This window comes from Etheostoma spectabile, chromosome 2, assembly GCF_008692095.1.
Source record: "Etheostoma spectabile isolate EspeVRDwgs_2016 chromosome 2, UIUC_Espe_1.0, whole genome shotgun sequence".
NCBI classification, from domain to species: domain Eukaryota; kingdom Metazoa; phylum Chordata; class Actinopteri; order Perciformes; family Percidae; genus Etheostoma; species Etheostoma spectabile.
In genome coordinates this window covers 15,903,992-15,918,079 of record NC_045734.1, presented here as the reverse complement: position 1 = coordinate 15,918,079, position 14,088 = coordinate 15,903,992, and the positions used below count along the sequence as shown (strand labels likewise).

At 38.5% G+C, this 14,088-nt stretch overlaps 1 protein-coding gene across 1 annotated transcript; it reads left to right on the top strand.

The window, feature by feature from the left end:
* Nucleotides 1-4,577: 4,577 nt before the first annotated feature.
* erp27 (endoplasmic reticulum protein 27) lies at nt 4,578-12,534 on the top strand. Its single transcript, XM_032542002.1, has 7 exons — nt 4,578-4,734; nt 5,739-5,824; nt 6,874-7,011; nt 7,110-7,226; nt 8,176-8,301; nt 8,442-8,639; nt 12,442-12,534. The coding sequence occupies exons 1-7, from the start codon at nt 4,677-4,679 to the stop codon at nt 12,481-12,483; spliced, it is 765 nt and encodes a 254-aa protein (XP_032397893.1). The 5' UTR covers nt 4,578-4,676; the 3' UTR covers nt 12,484-12,534.
* Nucleotides 12,535-14,088: the final 1,554 nt, after the last annotated feature.

Below are 14,088 nucleotides of genomic sequence, written 5' to 3'. Positions count from 1 at the left end.
TGTGTGTGTGTGTGTGTGTGTGTGGCCTGCAGATATCAATGCACATTTGTGTCACTGCACAAATTAACTGTTGGAACATCTAAACAGCAAGCAGACAAAGGGGCAGTGCCTTGTGCAATGTTCCAAACCTTTGGCCACTTTATGCGGGGACCTGAGAGGGAGATTTGGGGTCTAAGGGTGAACGCAGGGAAGGAAAATTATTACAAGGTCTGTTTATCTGTTTGATTTGGGGGCAATTTCTGATTTATTGTTACATTTAAAAAATGTGGCATTGACAAAATAAAAAACGTGAAACAAATTTTAAAATTGCCACTGCTAATGGATATATGAAGAACAAAGATTAACATATACAAGACATTTGTAAGTTGCTTAGAGTGCAGTGTAAAACAATTAAGTCGTTCTTGTGCTAATTCTGTTGTAGTGTGTCAGAGCGTCTGCCAAACCACCTTAGAACAAGATTATCAATCAGGGCCGACCAGAACAGTCTGTCTTTCTTTTGAGATCCATGTTGTTCTCTGGTGAGCAGAGCTGCAACAGCTGCATCTGCTAGTTCCTGAGAGAGTCAGTAAACTGTGGGGGGTGTAAGATGTTTTTAATTTTGTAGGATGTGTTCATAATCATCATCATAATGTTGATTAAATGTACCCCTGTCTGAATCATAATGTTTGATGCCGAAACTCCTTTGCAAATTTGTTAATGACTAAATATACCAATTAAAAAATGAATGTTGACAACCAGGAATCCAAGTATAATCAAATTGTGATGATGTGGCATACCACAATGTAGTGTCATTTTACTGCTGACAATCAAGTAATAATAAATCATTCCCAAAATTGCAAACAACTACGTCCAGGAATCACCCACAAACTATGGCATGTGTGTGGTTAAAAATATGGTTTCTAAAGAGAGACTTGATTTGAAAAGCCAATGAGTTTGTGATTGCAACATAAATACAGTGTGTCTAACATCACAAATATAATCCTTCTTAAATCCAAGCTGAAACTGGCTGCAACACAAGCCCAAAAAAAACTTTGAAGGCTGAGGTTATACAGAAAGCTCAGAGCAGAACCAACCTCTACTGATGCCTTCAGGTACTGTCTGGTGGTTTACAGTCTACTTTGTTGTCTTCAAGCTTGCAGTTTACAGGCTGTGATAGGATCAGGGCCTGAAAACACCCAGTAACCACTGTGACCACCCTGTCACAGAATATTGGATTCTAGAACAGTCCAGTTGCCTCTCCATCAGCTCCACAAAATGTATACAAAATTTTACAAATACTGGTAATGTGGTTGACATTGGACGAGGCCGTATGGCTGTGAGTTGTTTGGGATAGGGAAATCAACTTGCAAGTTTCCTACTGACTCTTTCTTCCTTCCGACTTTTCCTACACGGATTAGTTGCAATTTCATTTTAGTTGTGAACAAATTACATGGTAATTATAATGTTACATACAGTGTGACGCCATATCCTCTGTGGATACCACTAGGCAGCCTGTAAGCTGTTTCCATCCCACACATGAAACCCAAACTGCAAACACTCCAACACAACTGACACATTTAGCATGACCCACATTTGTGAAATTATTCTAGTTAATTTATATTTACGGTGGATCATTTTAGATTATACAAATACTTAACTTTTTTGCTGTATCAAAAAGAAAAACGTTTGGGTCATATGGTTGTTTGTTGCAGTTAAGTTTTTTTTAACTGTGAACTGAAGTAAATATTTTAATAATCTTCTTGTTTAATTTTTTAAAATGTGTTTCTTGCTACTGCATATTTATAAATCTCCACAGCAAATGTTGTACTTTGCACGTGCACATTACATAAGTGAGACAGTGACGGTGTGAGGAGAAGCTCACAGGGTCTAATGTAAGCCCTTCACACGCCTAACAGGGTTTAAAGTTGTGTAAGTGATGATCGAGAAATCATGACAGTGTTAACCTGACCATAATCTAAATACCAGTAATCCAGGTTTACCTGGTTAGATCATGATCTCAACCCTAGAATAAACTTAGACGAAGCATCTGTTGGAGGACACTCATGTTTTTATGAGTAGAAACAGATTCTGCCCTAATGTCTATGCAGCAACCTCCTGCAAAACGTATTTTTTTTAGTCAATACAAATATAAAAAAAAACAATAACAACAAAATAAACAAGAAAGGTCAAAAAAATTAACCTGTTACATGGGGTGTAGGACATTATTTGCTTACAAAGTTACCCTGAAAATACCAAGTTTCAAAGTTTCACCACAATCCAATTAGAGAAAACACATCACTAAGCTTTTGTAACTAATCTGACGTTCCTACCGCTGTGTGTATTGTAACACCACTTTTTCTTTGTTTATTTGCAGCACCAACAATAGGAACAACTGGTCCTGTGATTTTAAACTAAATTTCATCTTCTCTAAAACTGTTAAACATTTCACACTTGTCCACAACAAGTCAGAAATGGCAAAAAACAATTTTTTTTTAAATTCATTTCTGTCCTTCCTAATTTTTTCTATCGTTCCTCTTCATTGTTCTCCCAGTGTGCCTTTGTGTCAGGGATGCTAACACCATCTTTACTGCAGAGCATAAAATGGACATTTAAGACAATGTAAAATGTTTTCTTAAAGCAGCACAAATAAAAAAAATAAAAGTAAAGGAGACATCTATACAGAGATACAGAAAACAATAAACTATTTCCATTGGATAAAACTGAGAATAAAATAGAAAACAGAAACAGAAAAGGTGTACATGTTTACGTCACCTCTGTACAACATTCCAGCCTAAAGTCTCTATAAGTGGCAGGTTTTGTTATGATTTATATATTATATCTCCAATGCTACACTACGTCTCTTGCTTTACCTCACTGGGTAATGATTTACTTACTATATAAATATGTTCTACTAAATCTTGTTCTGTGACGCTAGAAAAAAACAGAATTGTGTTTGTAAGAAGCTTTATTTACTTGGGTCCTCACCTGAGAAGAGTTGCAGTGTCAGACGTCACCTGTATGTGCATTTCACACAAGTCATGGGTCTATGACGTTAGCAGTATTAGTGTTGCCCTTAAGCCCTATGTAAAGGTACATCACAAAAACCAGCCCTGAGAATAAGATAAGACTTTTCACAGCTTTGAACAACACTTTTTTAATCTCAGAAGACGATTGTTGGTGTTGTGATAATATACAGTATTTTAAGTTATAAGTTATAAGTCTAGGATTCCCCCACTACATGATTTTTTTCATTATTGCTCTCATTTGCCTCCTTGCACTGAACACATTTTAACTGTAAACACAGCTAGGATGCTATTTTTACAATCTGTTTCACAATCCAAATAACCTTTTTATCTTATATTTTAAGAATTACATGTGAAGAGTATTTGGATTTTATTGACACACAAAAAAAGTTGAGAGTGTTCAGACCATTTTGTCTTATGGAGTTCATTGTATTTTGGTACATCCTGGTTTTTCTGCTCTGTGGTCAACCAAACTTTAACTTGGCAGCAAATTTTTTGCAGATTCCTTTTCAATGTGAGATTTGTTTTTGAAAATCATCAGAGTAAAACATAACACTTCATATAAATTATTCTTTTGAGTTTAGTTCAATAATTCCCACTATGCAATAATACATAATTCTGCATTTGAGAGGCTTTAAGATTTTTTTTAAACATCAACACATAAAACAACATTTCTGTAGTGCTTTGTGGGAGCTGCTGTGGGCTTCTTCTTCTGTCTTTGTATGTAATATCTTTTGTGTTGCAGTTTTAGATTTTTAGTTCTTCTGTTATTATTTCTGGTATGTCACATCATCGGTTTTAATCAATGCTACATCAGCTGTTAAGATGTTAGATTGATGAGGAAATGTGCACTCACTGCACCCCTGGTGAACAAATGAACTGTTATTGTAATGTCACATCTGACACTATCGTTTGCTGGACTGACATGCTTTTATGGTAGATCTATGTTGCACTTTTCATCAACTAAAAGAGGATTTAGATTTTAAAAAATTCTTGTAATAACATGTAATAACCTATGTTTAAAACAACAGTTATATTCCAGTGTGTCTCCAAATACCTAAGTCTAAACTCAAAACATTTACTTCCCTGGGTGTCTGTATGGGGATGGATTTGCTGGGAGCTGTGTCCCTCCTGTGGAGAACGTACCAAAATGCAGTCCAGTTGAACTCCTTCACTGGTCACACAGGCCTCCTCACTGGATATCTGCAGCCTGAGTATTAGCCTGATTGCTACGTCAGCAGAGGCTCACACCCAGAACTGATGTATGTAACTCACTATAGACATTTAACGCACAAGACATTTTCAAAGTTTTTAAGATGATGCTCATAACGAGACACAGGGAGAGGTGTGTGATGTTTCACATAAGCAAAGGTCAGGTTTGATCATTGTTGTCCCTCTCAACTTTAGATTGCCACCACACCACAGTGCAGAAACACACTCACACCTGTCCCTTGTCGCACAGTGACACGTAGTCCAACATCCCAGCACTCCCACTTATCAAGAACACCTGGCTGGTTCTCATGAAAGCCTCCAATCACATCCCAGCAAAGTTGTGGTGGCCGTCAGAGACATACCATCGATGACACGACTCTTCATACAGAGTTAAACAGCTACAAAGCGTTCTGTGCATTCCTTGGTTTGTTTTCTTTACCTGCCTCGCTGACCATTTGAAAAATGCTAATCACTCTGTTTTGCTCCCTTTTGATGTCTTCTGTCGTTGCCACAGAGAAAGGTAAATTCATTTAAGTACACTGTGTCTTATTGGTTTTATTCTAGTTTTCTGTCAGCTTTCAATGCGGAAATTCAAACTTGCCTCAAAGTGTTGCACCTCTGCTAGTATAGTTTTAGTTTCTGTTTGGTTGGTCTATCACTAATTTCACTTGCCATTAAACGTTGTACAATTTTGGATATTACTAGTCCCCTGAGGATGAATCCTGATCATTTTGGCGATCCCCTGATTTCTAGTGCCACCATGAGGTTGACATTTTGATTTTTTTGTGAAATGTTTTGACACTGTTGGATAGATTGCCATGAAATACTGTACAGGCTTTCATGGTACCCAGAAGAGGAATCCTACTGACTTTGGTGATCCCCTGACTAGATGCGTTTACACTTATCTAGCATTCAATTGTGATAATACCAATCCCCCAGGGATGACGTTTTCACTTATTTAGTGAAGTATCTTAACATCTACTTGATGGATTGCCACTAAATATTGTCAAGATATTCATGTTCCTTTGGCAATGTATACTATTATGATCCCCTGACTTTACCTTCAGCAAGACCCTGAGGTTCACATCATGGGGATTTTGAGTGAAAAAGAACATTTGATAGATTATAATGTAATTTGGTGCAAACAGGATATTATAATAACTTTTGTTGATCATCATTTCAATATTGCCATTTGTCCAATACTTTGGTTTATCAACAGATACCTGCAAAACAAATGACATGAAGCCTTAGCTGTACGTTGTGTTTATTTTTAATTAGCTAATAAGATGTTGAACATGGAAAAAAACATTAACATCATACCTACTTAACTTTAGCATGTTAGCGGTATTCATTGTTATGTTACACAGGATGTTAGCATGCTGACATTAGCATTCCGCCCACAGCTGTATCTGAGTGCAGAGACACAGAGCTGCTGAAGTGACTGTAGAATCTTATTGTGACAACATCTAGGAGTGTAAGGTAAAAAATATGTTTAGTTGATTTTCTTGTGTCTTTCTTTCTCAGACAATGCCCTTCCCAGACTGACTGACACCAAATCTGCTGAGGCCTTTATTGACTCTGCTGAAGTGGTGGTCATTGGATTCTTAGAGGTCAGACATGAAAATTGCATATTGGGAAAAAAAGGCCTCAACGATGGGCTCAAATCAGATTTAAGAATGTTTTTGAACAAGCCTACATGGGCTGTTTTATGGCTTTGTTTATTATGCTAACATGCATGCAGAAAACCAGACATTATCAAACAAATTAGCTGAGAGTGAGACTGTGAGGGTTCCAAAAATACAGCATTTGTTTGCACCCTGGTGTTGGTGATGCTGCTGTTATGAATAGATCTGGAATAAGAATATATTTCCTGTGGCCACACCTTTGGCAGCGCTGGTACTGTGAGTGCCATGGAGGCGAGCCCTTTGGCCAGACTCTGTGTGTGGGGGAAGATGGCGGGGCCACTTGACAGGAAATGCATGAGTATCTGAAGACTTGTGGGATTGGCTTCATTGACCCTCTCATAAACAAACGCACGGATAAGGTTCATGAGAGGAGAATGGAAGATCGAGCACATGAGAATAAGGCATAGTTGGAACGTGATCCTGAAAGCAAAAAGAGACCAAAATATTGGTGCTGTGACTCACTGGGAATGAACACATGTTACAGGCTCCAAAATGATTAAATGAATTGCCAAAGCTCATGCAATACTGTCTCAGAAATACACATGATTCACCTTTCTTTGAGTCAGCAGTACCTCTCTCTTCCTGTTTTTTTTGTTTTTATTTCTCCATCTCAGAATTTCTCTGCTCCCTTACCTTTTTTAAATTTACATTGTCTTTGAGGGAAAAGGATGGTACCAGGAGAGTTTCTAGTGTCTGATATACCTACTGAAAACGTAATTCTTAAGAGGAAAAAATACATCCCAACTCTAAGATGTGTTATCTTATGCCTGGGACTGCACATCCATGGGTAAAAAAGTGTGAGAAGAGAATAAACATGAAAAGATTCAATTCAATTCAATTTAATTTATAGTATCAATTCAAAACAAGAGTTATCTCGAGACACTTTACAGATAGAGGGGGTATAGACCACACTCCAGAATTTACAAGGACCCAAGATGAGATTTAACTCACTCTCTTTCCCTCATGTGTATCAGGGAGAGGAAAGTCACGGCTATAAGGAACTCGTTGCAGCTGCAAAGCGAGTTGACTCCGTCCCTGTAGCCATCTGCACTGAGAAAGAGGTGTGGGCAGACTACAGCCTCTCCTCAGACACCATCACCCTTTTCAGAAAGGTATTCTGCACCATTTGTCTACATGAGGCACCTTTTAACAGTAAATGTGATGTGAGTTTTTGAAAAATATTGATATTGATGTGTGTGATGTGATCTAGGCAGATAATCACCAGGAGAACCTCGTCATTGCAGAAGCCAAAAAGTTAGAAGCTGACGGTCTTGTAAACTTCATCACCATCAACGAGGTCCGATACATCACAGAATACAACCAAGTGGTAGGTCCAACTCATCTAGTCAACACTATCATAAATGAAATGTTTTAGCAGCCTGCCTCTGTTTGTCTAACTGTTCTTTATTTATCCCCTAAAGCTTTACTTCTTCCATCCTAATAATATATTTGTAATGTAAAATTGAAAAGGAAGAAAATGGGGTAACAAAAAAGTTAAACTTCTTATTTTAAAACATTCCCTGCTACCCACTCACCCATCACTGTGGAGCGGCTGTGGCTCAGTGGTAGAGCGGTTGCCTGCCAATCGGAAGGTTGGTGGTTTGATCCCCGCCCCTGCAGTCATTGCCGAAGTGTCCTTGGGCAAGACACTGAACCCCGAGTTGCCCCCGGTGCTGCGCATCGGAGTGTGAATGTGTATGAATGTTTATCTGATGAGCAGGTGGCACCTTGTACGGCAGCCCCGGCCACAGTGTATGAATGTGTGTGAATGGTGAATGTCTCCTGTAGATGTAAAAGCACTTTGAGCAGTTGTTAAGACTGGAAAAGCGCTATATAAATACAGCACATTTACATCACTCCATCATCACTGTCTCTCAACAGTGGTGTAAGAAGTATTCAGATATTTTATTTTAATAAAAGTTGCAGTGCCAAACTTTAAAAATACTCACTAGTAAAAGTCTTACATTCATTTAAAGTACAGAAGTAAAAGCAAAATGTACTTAAAATATCAAAAGTTGTCAGTATTTGCAAATTATTATTCCTGATTCCAGCATTTTAATTTTGTGTTTATAACAAGTTTATATACTGTAAAGTAGTTAATTCTTGACATTATATGATTTCAAATAGTCCAATCTGAATAGTGACTGTCAGATAGTGGAGAAATAAAATGTAGTTAAGTAGAAGTATGAAGTTGCATAAAACGGTAGGCACACAAATTTCACTTCAAAGAGTACAAAAACCTTCTATAACCTGTGTGCTGTTTTCCTTCTCCTCAGACCGCAGTGGGCTTGTTTCATTCAGAGGTGAAGACACACCTCCTGCTCTTCGCCAACAGAGGGAGTAAAGAATACACTGAGCTCAGGGAGCGACTGGGAGCTATGGCCCCTGAATTCACAGGCAAGGTGAGAATATTCAACTTACTTTACCTACAAAATAATAATATCAAATATGGCCAAATGATTTTATAAAGATAAAGTAGAACTTGCATTACTGCAGTTACTTAACATAATCTATAACAAGCTAAATACAAACTGTGTTCCAGTTTTTGTTTGTGCTAATTAACGGAGCAGTGAAGTCCAACTCCCGGTCACTGGGCTACTTCGGCCTTAAGTCTAAGGACCTCCCTCGAGTTGGTATGTATGATGGTGACTCGGACATGAAGTGGCTCCTGCCGGAGGGAGAGATTTCTATTGAGCGGGTACGGGAGTTTTGCCAGTCCTTCTTACGAGGGGAACTGAAGGTTAGTTATGGCTTACCAAAAATTAGCCACTGCCGATGGTTAAATGCATTATAACCTGTTAGTTGCAACAGCTGGTTAAGATTAAGAATTTGCACATTGTACTCAGAAGACCTATTTTCTTGTAACATGTAGACTGACTTCAAACAATTAAAAAAAAAAAAACTAGCAGTACATTATTTTCAAACATTACTTTCACTCATAACGTTTGAAAATAAGCATCAAAAAGGAAAGTGGCAGTGAGTTTGTAGCACACCAGTGATGTAAAAAAAAATGAGCACTTCTTGTTCTCACTTTAAAGTATATGTGCCACGCAAAAGACAGGAAACCTCAATCTGTACACTAATTTGCTCTGTCACACCACAGAGAACTCCAACTGGGTGTGACGCAGAGTCTGAAGCTCTACAACAAGACAGAAGATACCAGAGTTACAGCCAGACTATCAACAAACTGTGCCATTAAAGAGACTGAAATTTTATGACATTAGTTAAAAGAAATTAAAACCTAGGTGGCCAATAGATGGCATTTAAATTTGCAGTTGAATCAAATAAGATATAAATGAAATTGGGATGCACAATACAGTACAAGTCAGGGGTCATGCACCAATAACACAAACAATGTCAACCTTGAAGCTGCAGTTTAGGACATTTGTCTCAATGACATATTACAGCTTTCTACAGAGAAGTAACTTTATTTTTTTTTAATTATCCCTAGACCTTTACTTGACAAATGTGGTTTATAAATTAGACTGTCCTGTCCCATAAGTTGTTTGTTCCACAATTGCGACTCACATTTATGTTTTCGTGGTGGCTCCCTCTAGTGGCCTCCCATAATTATTACAGGATCAAGGAAGGAAGCGAGGTGACAAAAAAGAGCCCACATTTTGCATGAGGAAGTTGAGATGTTGGATAGGTCAAACAAACACAGGACTTCCACCCAGGAGACTAGGGTTTGTGCCAGAAAATAAAAGTAAATTAAAGCTGCAAGCAGCGTTGGACGGGCAATCGTTCCTCTACAAGCGTCGGGGCACTCAGACATTACAAATCATCACCAATGAAAAGGGAACTCCCTGCTGAGTTCAATGATACCTCACACAAGACTCTGCGTCATACAGTTCCTTAGCCTTGAAAGGGGGCGTGGCCAAAGCATAGGGGTTGGGGCAAACTTTTACCAATCCAAAAGAAACTCTGCTGAATTCAATGATACCTCATACAAGACTCTACCTTAAATGGTTCACCAGGTATGAATGGGGCGTGGCTTAATCATAGGGTGTGGGCCAAACTATCACCAATCAAAAACGAACTTTGAAATCTTCAAAGCGACCGTTTTTAGTCTTTAGCAATGAATGAGAAAGTGGCTGTAACTACAGTGTACATTGTCATATCTGCTTGAAATTTCCCACAATCTAAAAAAGTCCAGGCCTGAGGACATATACAGGCCAATATTGACTGTTGGTCATCGCACCCCCCGTTGGCAACAAGAAATCAGCCTAATATGACAAACATCATCCGATTTACATAAAACTTATTGCGTTTTTTCATTAAGGATACCTGCTTGACTTGCCTTGCCCTGGCTGGACTCGGCTCAGCTGTGGTGTCCCGTCCTTCTCTTTTCCATTGCAGATTATTACCACCTCATGCGTGAAGCAAGCCGTGGCTGGTCACCATAGCAGGAATCTGCCGCGACCTAACGCAACCCACACACAGAACGTCGAAGGTGTGTTATTTTTGATTCTCGGCATGTGACTGTTGCCACAGCCAGAAGACAAATTTGGGCCAAAGGCAGCAGAAAAAAAGAAGTGCTGGCTAAAGTATTTGAACACGGCGGGTTTGTTTGGGACACTTCCCATCTTTAGCTAGCAATGGTGACGCAGTGAACAGTGACAATTCTCTTTGACCAATCAGTAGTCTGCAGGTTTTCACATCACCTTTTGGTATCACCTCAACTCACTTGGACCTCAACAAGGTAGTACAAAAAAAAATACCTGTTAGCAGGTACCAGGGACTTTTTTTGTAATGGAAAACCCAAAAAAGTGTGTCGAGGCAAGTCGAGTAGGTACCATGAAGTGGAAAAATGCTGTGAGAATGTGTGGTCTACTTGTGATACTGAGCCGTATTGTTTAACCACGCTCACATAATAAGGCCACACCCCCGTAATGGCGTTTTAAGGCATTAGCCACGCCCCTTTCATAACTGATGACCCGTCTGATGTAGAGTCTTGTGTGGGGTAACATTGAACTCAGCAGAGAGTTTGTTTGTCATTGGTCATAGTTTGGCCCGGCGCCTATGTTTAAGTAACGCCCCATTTCATAACTGGTGATCCATTTAAGGTAGAGTCTTGTGTGAGGTCTCATTAAACTCAGTATAGAGTTCCCTTTTCATTGGTGACAATTTGCCCCTACCCCATATGCTTAAGCCACGCCCCCTTTAATACCTAATGAACTGTTTCTTGTACACTATTGTGTGAGGTATCATTGAACTCAACAGAGAGTTCCTTTTTTCATTGGTCATGGTTTGGCCTGACCCCCATGCTTTAGCCACGTCCCTTTCACAGCTAATGAACTGTATGTTGTAGAGTATTGTGTAGGGTATCATTTTTTTCATATTTATTTTTTGGGAATTTTTTTGCCTTTATTTTGACAAGACAAATTAAGACATGAAAATGGAGAGAGAGGGGCATGAGAGGGGAATGACATGCAGCAAAGGGCCGCAGGACAGAGTCAAAACCGGGCCCGCTGTGTCGAGGATTAAACCTCTATATATGGGCGTCCGCTCTACCAACTGAGCTATCTGGGCGCCCGTGTGAGGTATCATTGAACTCAGCAGGGAGTACCCTTTTCACTGGTAACGATTTGTAGTGTCTGAGTGCCAGCCAGTAAATTGATCCCGACTGGTCCTGGATAACGCTGCCATGCTAACCCTGCTAATGGCTAACGTTACCGGAGGACCAGGCCAGCGGGCCACGGCTGTTTACAACGGGTAGCTTTTTCAATGGCCGTAGCTGACAATGGTGAGTTATAAGCCAAGAGAGGGGGCTGTAAATTAGGAAGAGAGGGCCGTGAGTTAACAGTGTGTTTAACAATTGTTGCCGTAATTCTAATAAGAATTTCAGTCAGGTGGAAAAGGATGGCGAGGTTGTGGAATTTTTAGCGGTTCCTGCTGTAATTCTAAGCCAAAAACGTGTGTCTGTCAGTTGGGTACAGAGCTGCGCTTGAGCACGGGCTTTCATTACTGTCCATATAGCCGGCAACGTTAGCTACTCCGCTGTGCTGTGAAGAAATGTCCTATGTGAGAGCATCTAGCAACACTGTTGTGGATGCTGCTATCTCAGCCCAGCAACCTCCGTGAACTTTGAGTCTGGGGAGGAGGGGGAGGGAGAGACGACTCTCTCCAGTATTTTGAATTTTTACTGCAGTAACTATTTTAAACACTAACTGTCAGTATTACATATTGCACCGTTAATTATTAGTTCAAGTCATGTCAATTTCATTCATGTTGCCTAAAATCACACATTGGCCTCAAGGGACACCCTCTACCTTTAGACCCTTATGTTTTCCCTATTTCTCTCTTTCCTAGTTTAAATCTGTAAAATGTTATATTTATTCTTCTGAAACCAAATAACTAATATTGAAGCAGAGCCAAAATAGATTGACATTGATTCCTAAAGGAAGGCATTTATTTGAGCTTTCCTTTAAAGGGAATCCAATAGTAGACTTATTATGTCTGTGTCATACTGTAAATACACTCTAGGTAAACTATTTTCCCTCTCTGCTGTATTTCACTTATCACACTTTTATGTTTTTCAGGAGGTGAAGCAGGCAGGAACTGAAGCAAAAACAGAGCTCTAAGACTTTAAAACAAATGTGAATGGATTATTAAAATAAAGACTAAATGGAAAAGGAGCTTTTGGTGTGAATTCTGTCTTCTGTGCAAACCCTGCAATTTTTTCTTCCAACTCAAAGGAAACTATACAAAGTGAACAAGTGTGCGTGTGTGTCATGTGTTCTTACTTATTTACCCATGTGTGTTATGTTTTGTCTGTTTACTTGAGTGTGAGCTCGTCTGCGGTCTGGTTAGTGGACCACAGTTCACTGGCCACAAGTCGCAGAGATCTGGTGGCTTTTGTTAGTCTGTCCACTTATGTTATTGCCAGGACCACAACACAGTGACCTCAACGAGACTGACAGTGAGCAGACTTGGAAGATATGGACCAAGGTAGTAAAGTCTTCATATGTTTAATTCTGGACAGAAAAATGTGTCAGAGAAGTGAAAAAAACATATGTAGGCATACATGATAAACTAGAAAATGCATTTCCTGCAGAAAATGCATATGAATGCTAAAAAGCCAAACTGCTAAAGCTAAACTGGATAGCTGGCAAAATTACATAAGAAGAAGGTGAAGTAGTGAGATAAGTTGGAAAATTGGGAATGGTTTTAATTAGTATGAATTTTATTGAAATGTTGAATAATACCAATAATGTATAAACCAAAATGGAAATTTCCAATTTAAAAAAAAACTGCCACCACACTAAATTGCTGGTTAAAACGTTTAAGAAGGTAAAGTTGTAGGGAAATGTGGAAAAGTGGAAATGGTTCTAATGAATAAAAATGTCTTTAAAAGGCAGAATGATACCAATATGGTATGAAAGTTTTTGTAAAAGGTGATGCTAAACTGATTTGCCGGCTTTAATTTGGATAATGAAGTAACTGACAGAATAATGAAATGAGGAAATCTCAGTTAGCTGTGTTCAATATTTTCAAAAAGTACAAAAATAATTTGTGAGTTGTATAAAACATTTTTAGTCTTGAATGAACTGATTAAGCATAGAAAGCAGCTGAAGCAACATAAATAGCTAAATAGCTATACAAAGCAATAGTACAGCATGTCAGAAAAAGTCCTAAAAAGTCATAATATAATATGTCAAAGAAATTATGTAGTATGTCAAAAAAGTCAGTTAGTATGCCAAAAAAGTAATAAAAGAGTCATAGTATAGTATGTCAAAAAAAGTGAAAGAAAATGTTATAGTACAGTATGTCAAAAAATGTGAATAAAAGTAGTGGTATAGCATGTCGAAAAAAGTCATAGTATAGTATGCCAAAAAAAAAGTCATAGTATAGTATGCCAAAAATCTCCCCTTTCATATTTGAGCTGTCCTATGAAATTAAGTGAGATGGCCATTTAGCTCCCTTTCATGTGTAAATAAGTCATGGTATATTATGTTGAAAAAGTCAATATAGTAAGAAACAAGTGATTAAAAAAATCTTTGTGTAGTATGTTGAAAAAAACAATTTAAAAGTCATGGCATAGTAAATCAAAAACCTCATGGTACAGTATTTTTAAAAAAAAGAAGAAAAAGTCACAGTATTGTTTGTATGTTGAAGAAAGTGATTTATAAAGTCTGGTAAACTCAAACATAGTGATAGTATGGTACATTGAAAAAGTGATAAAAAAG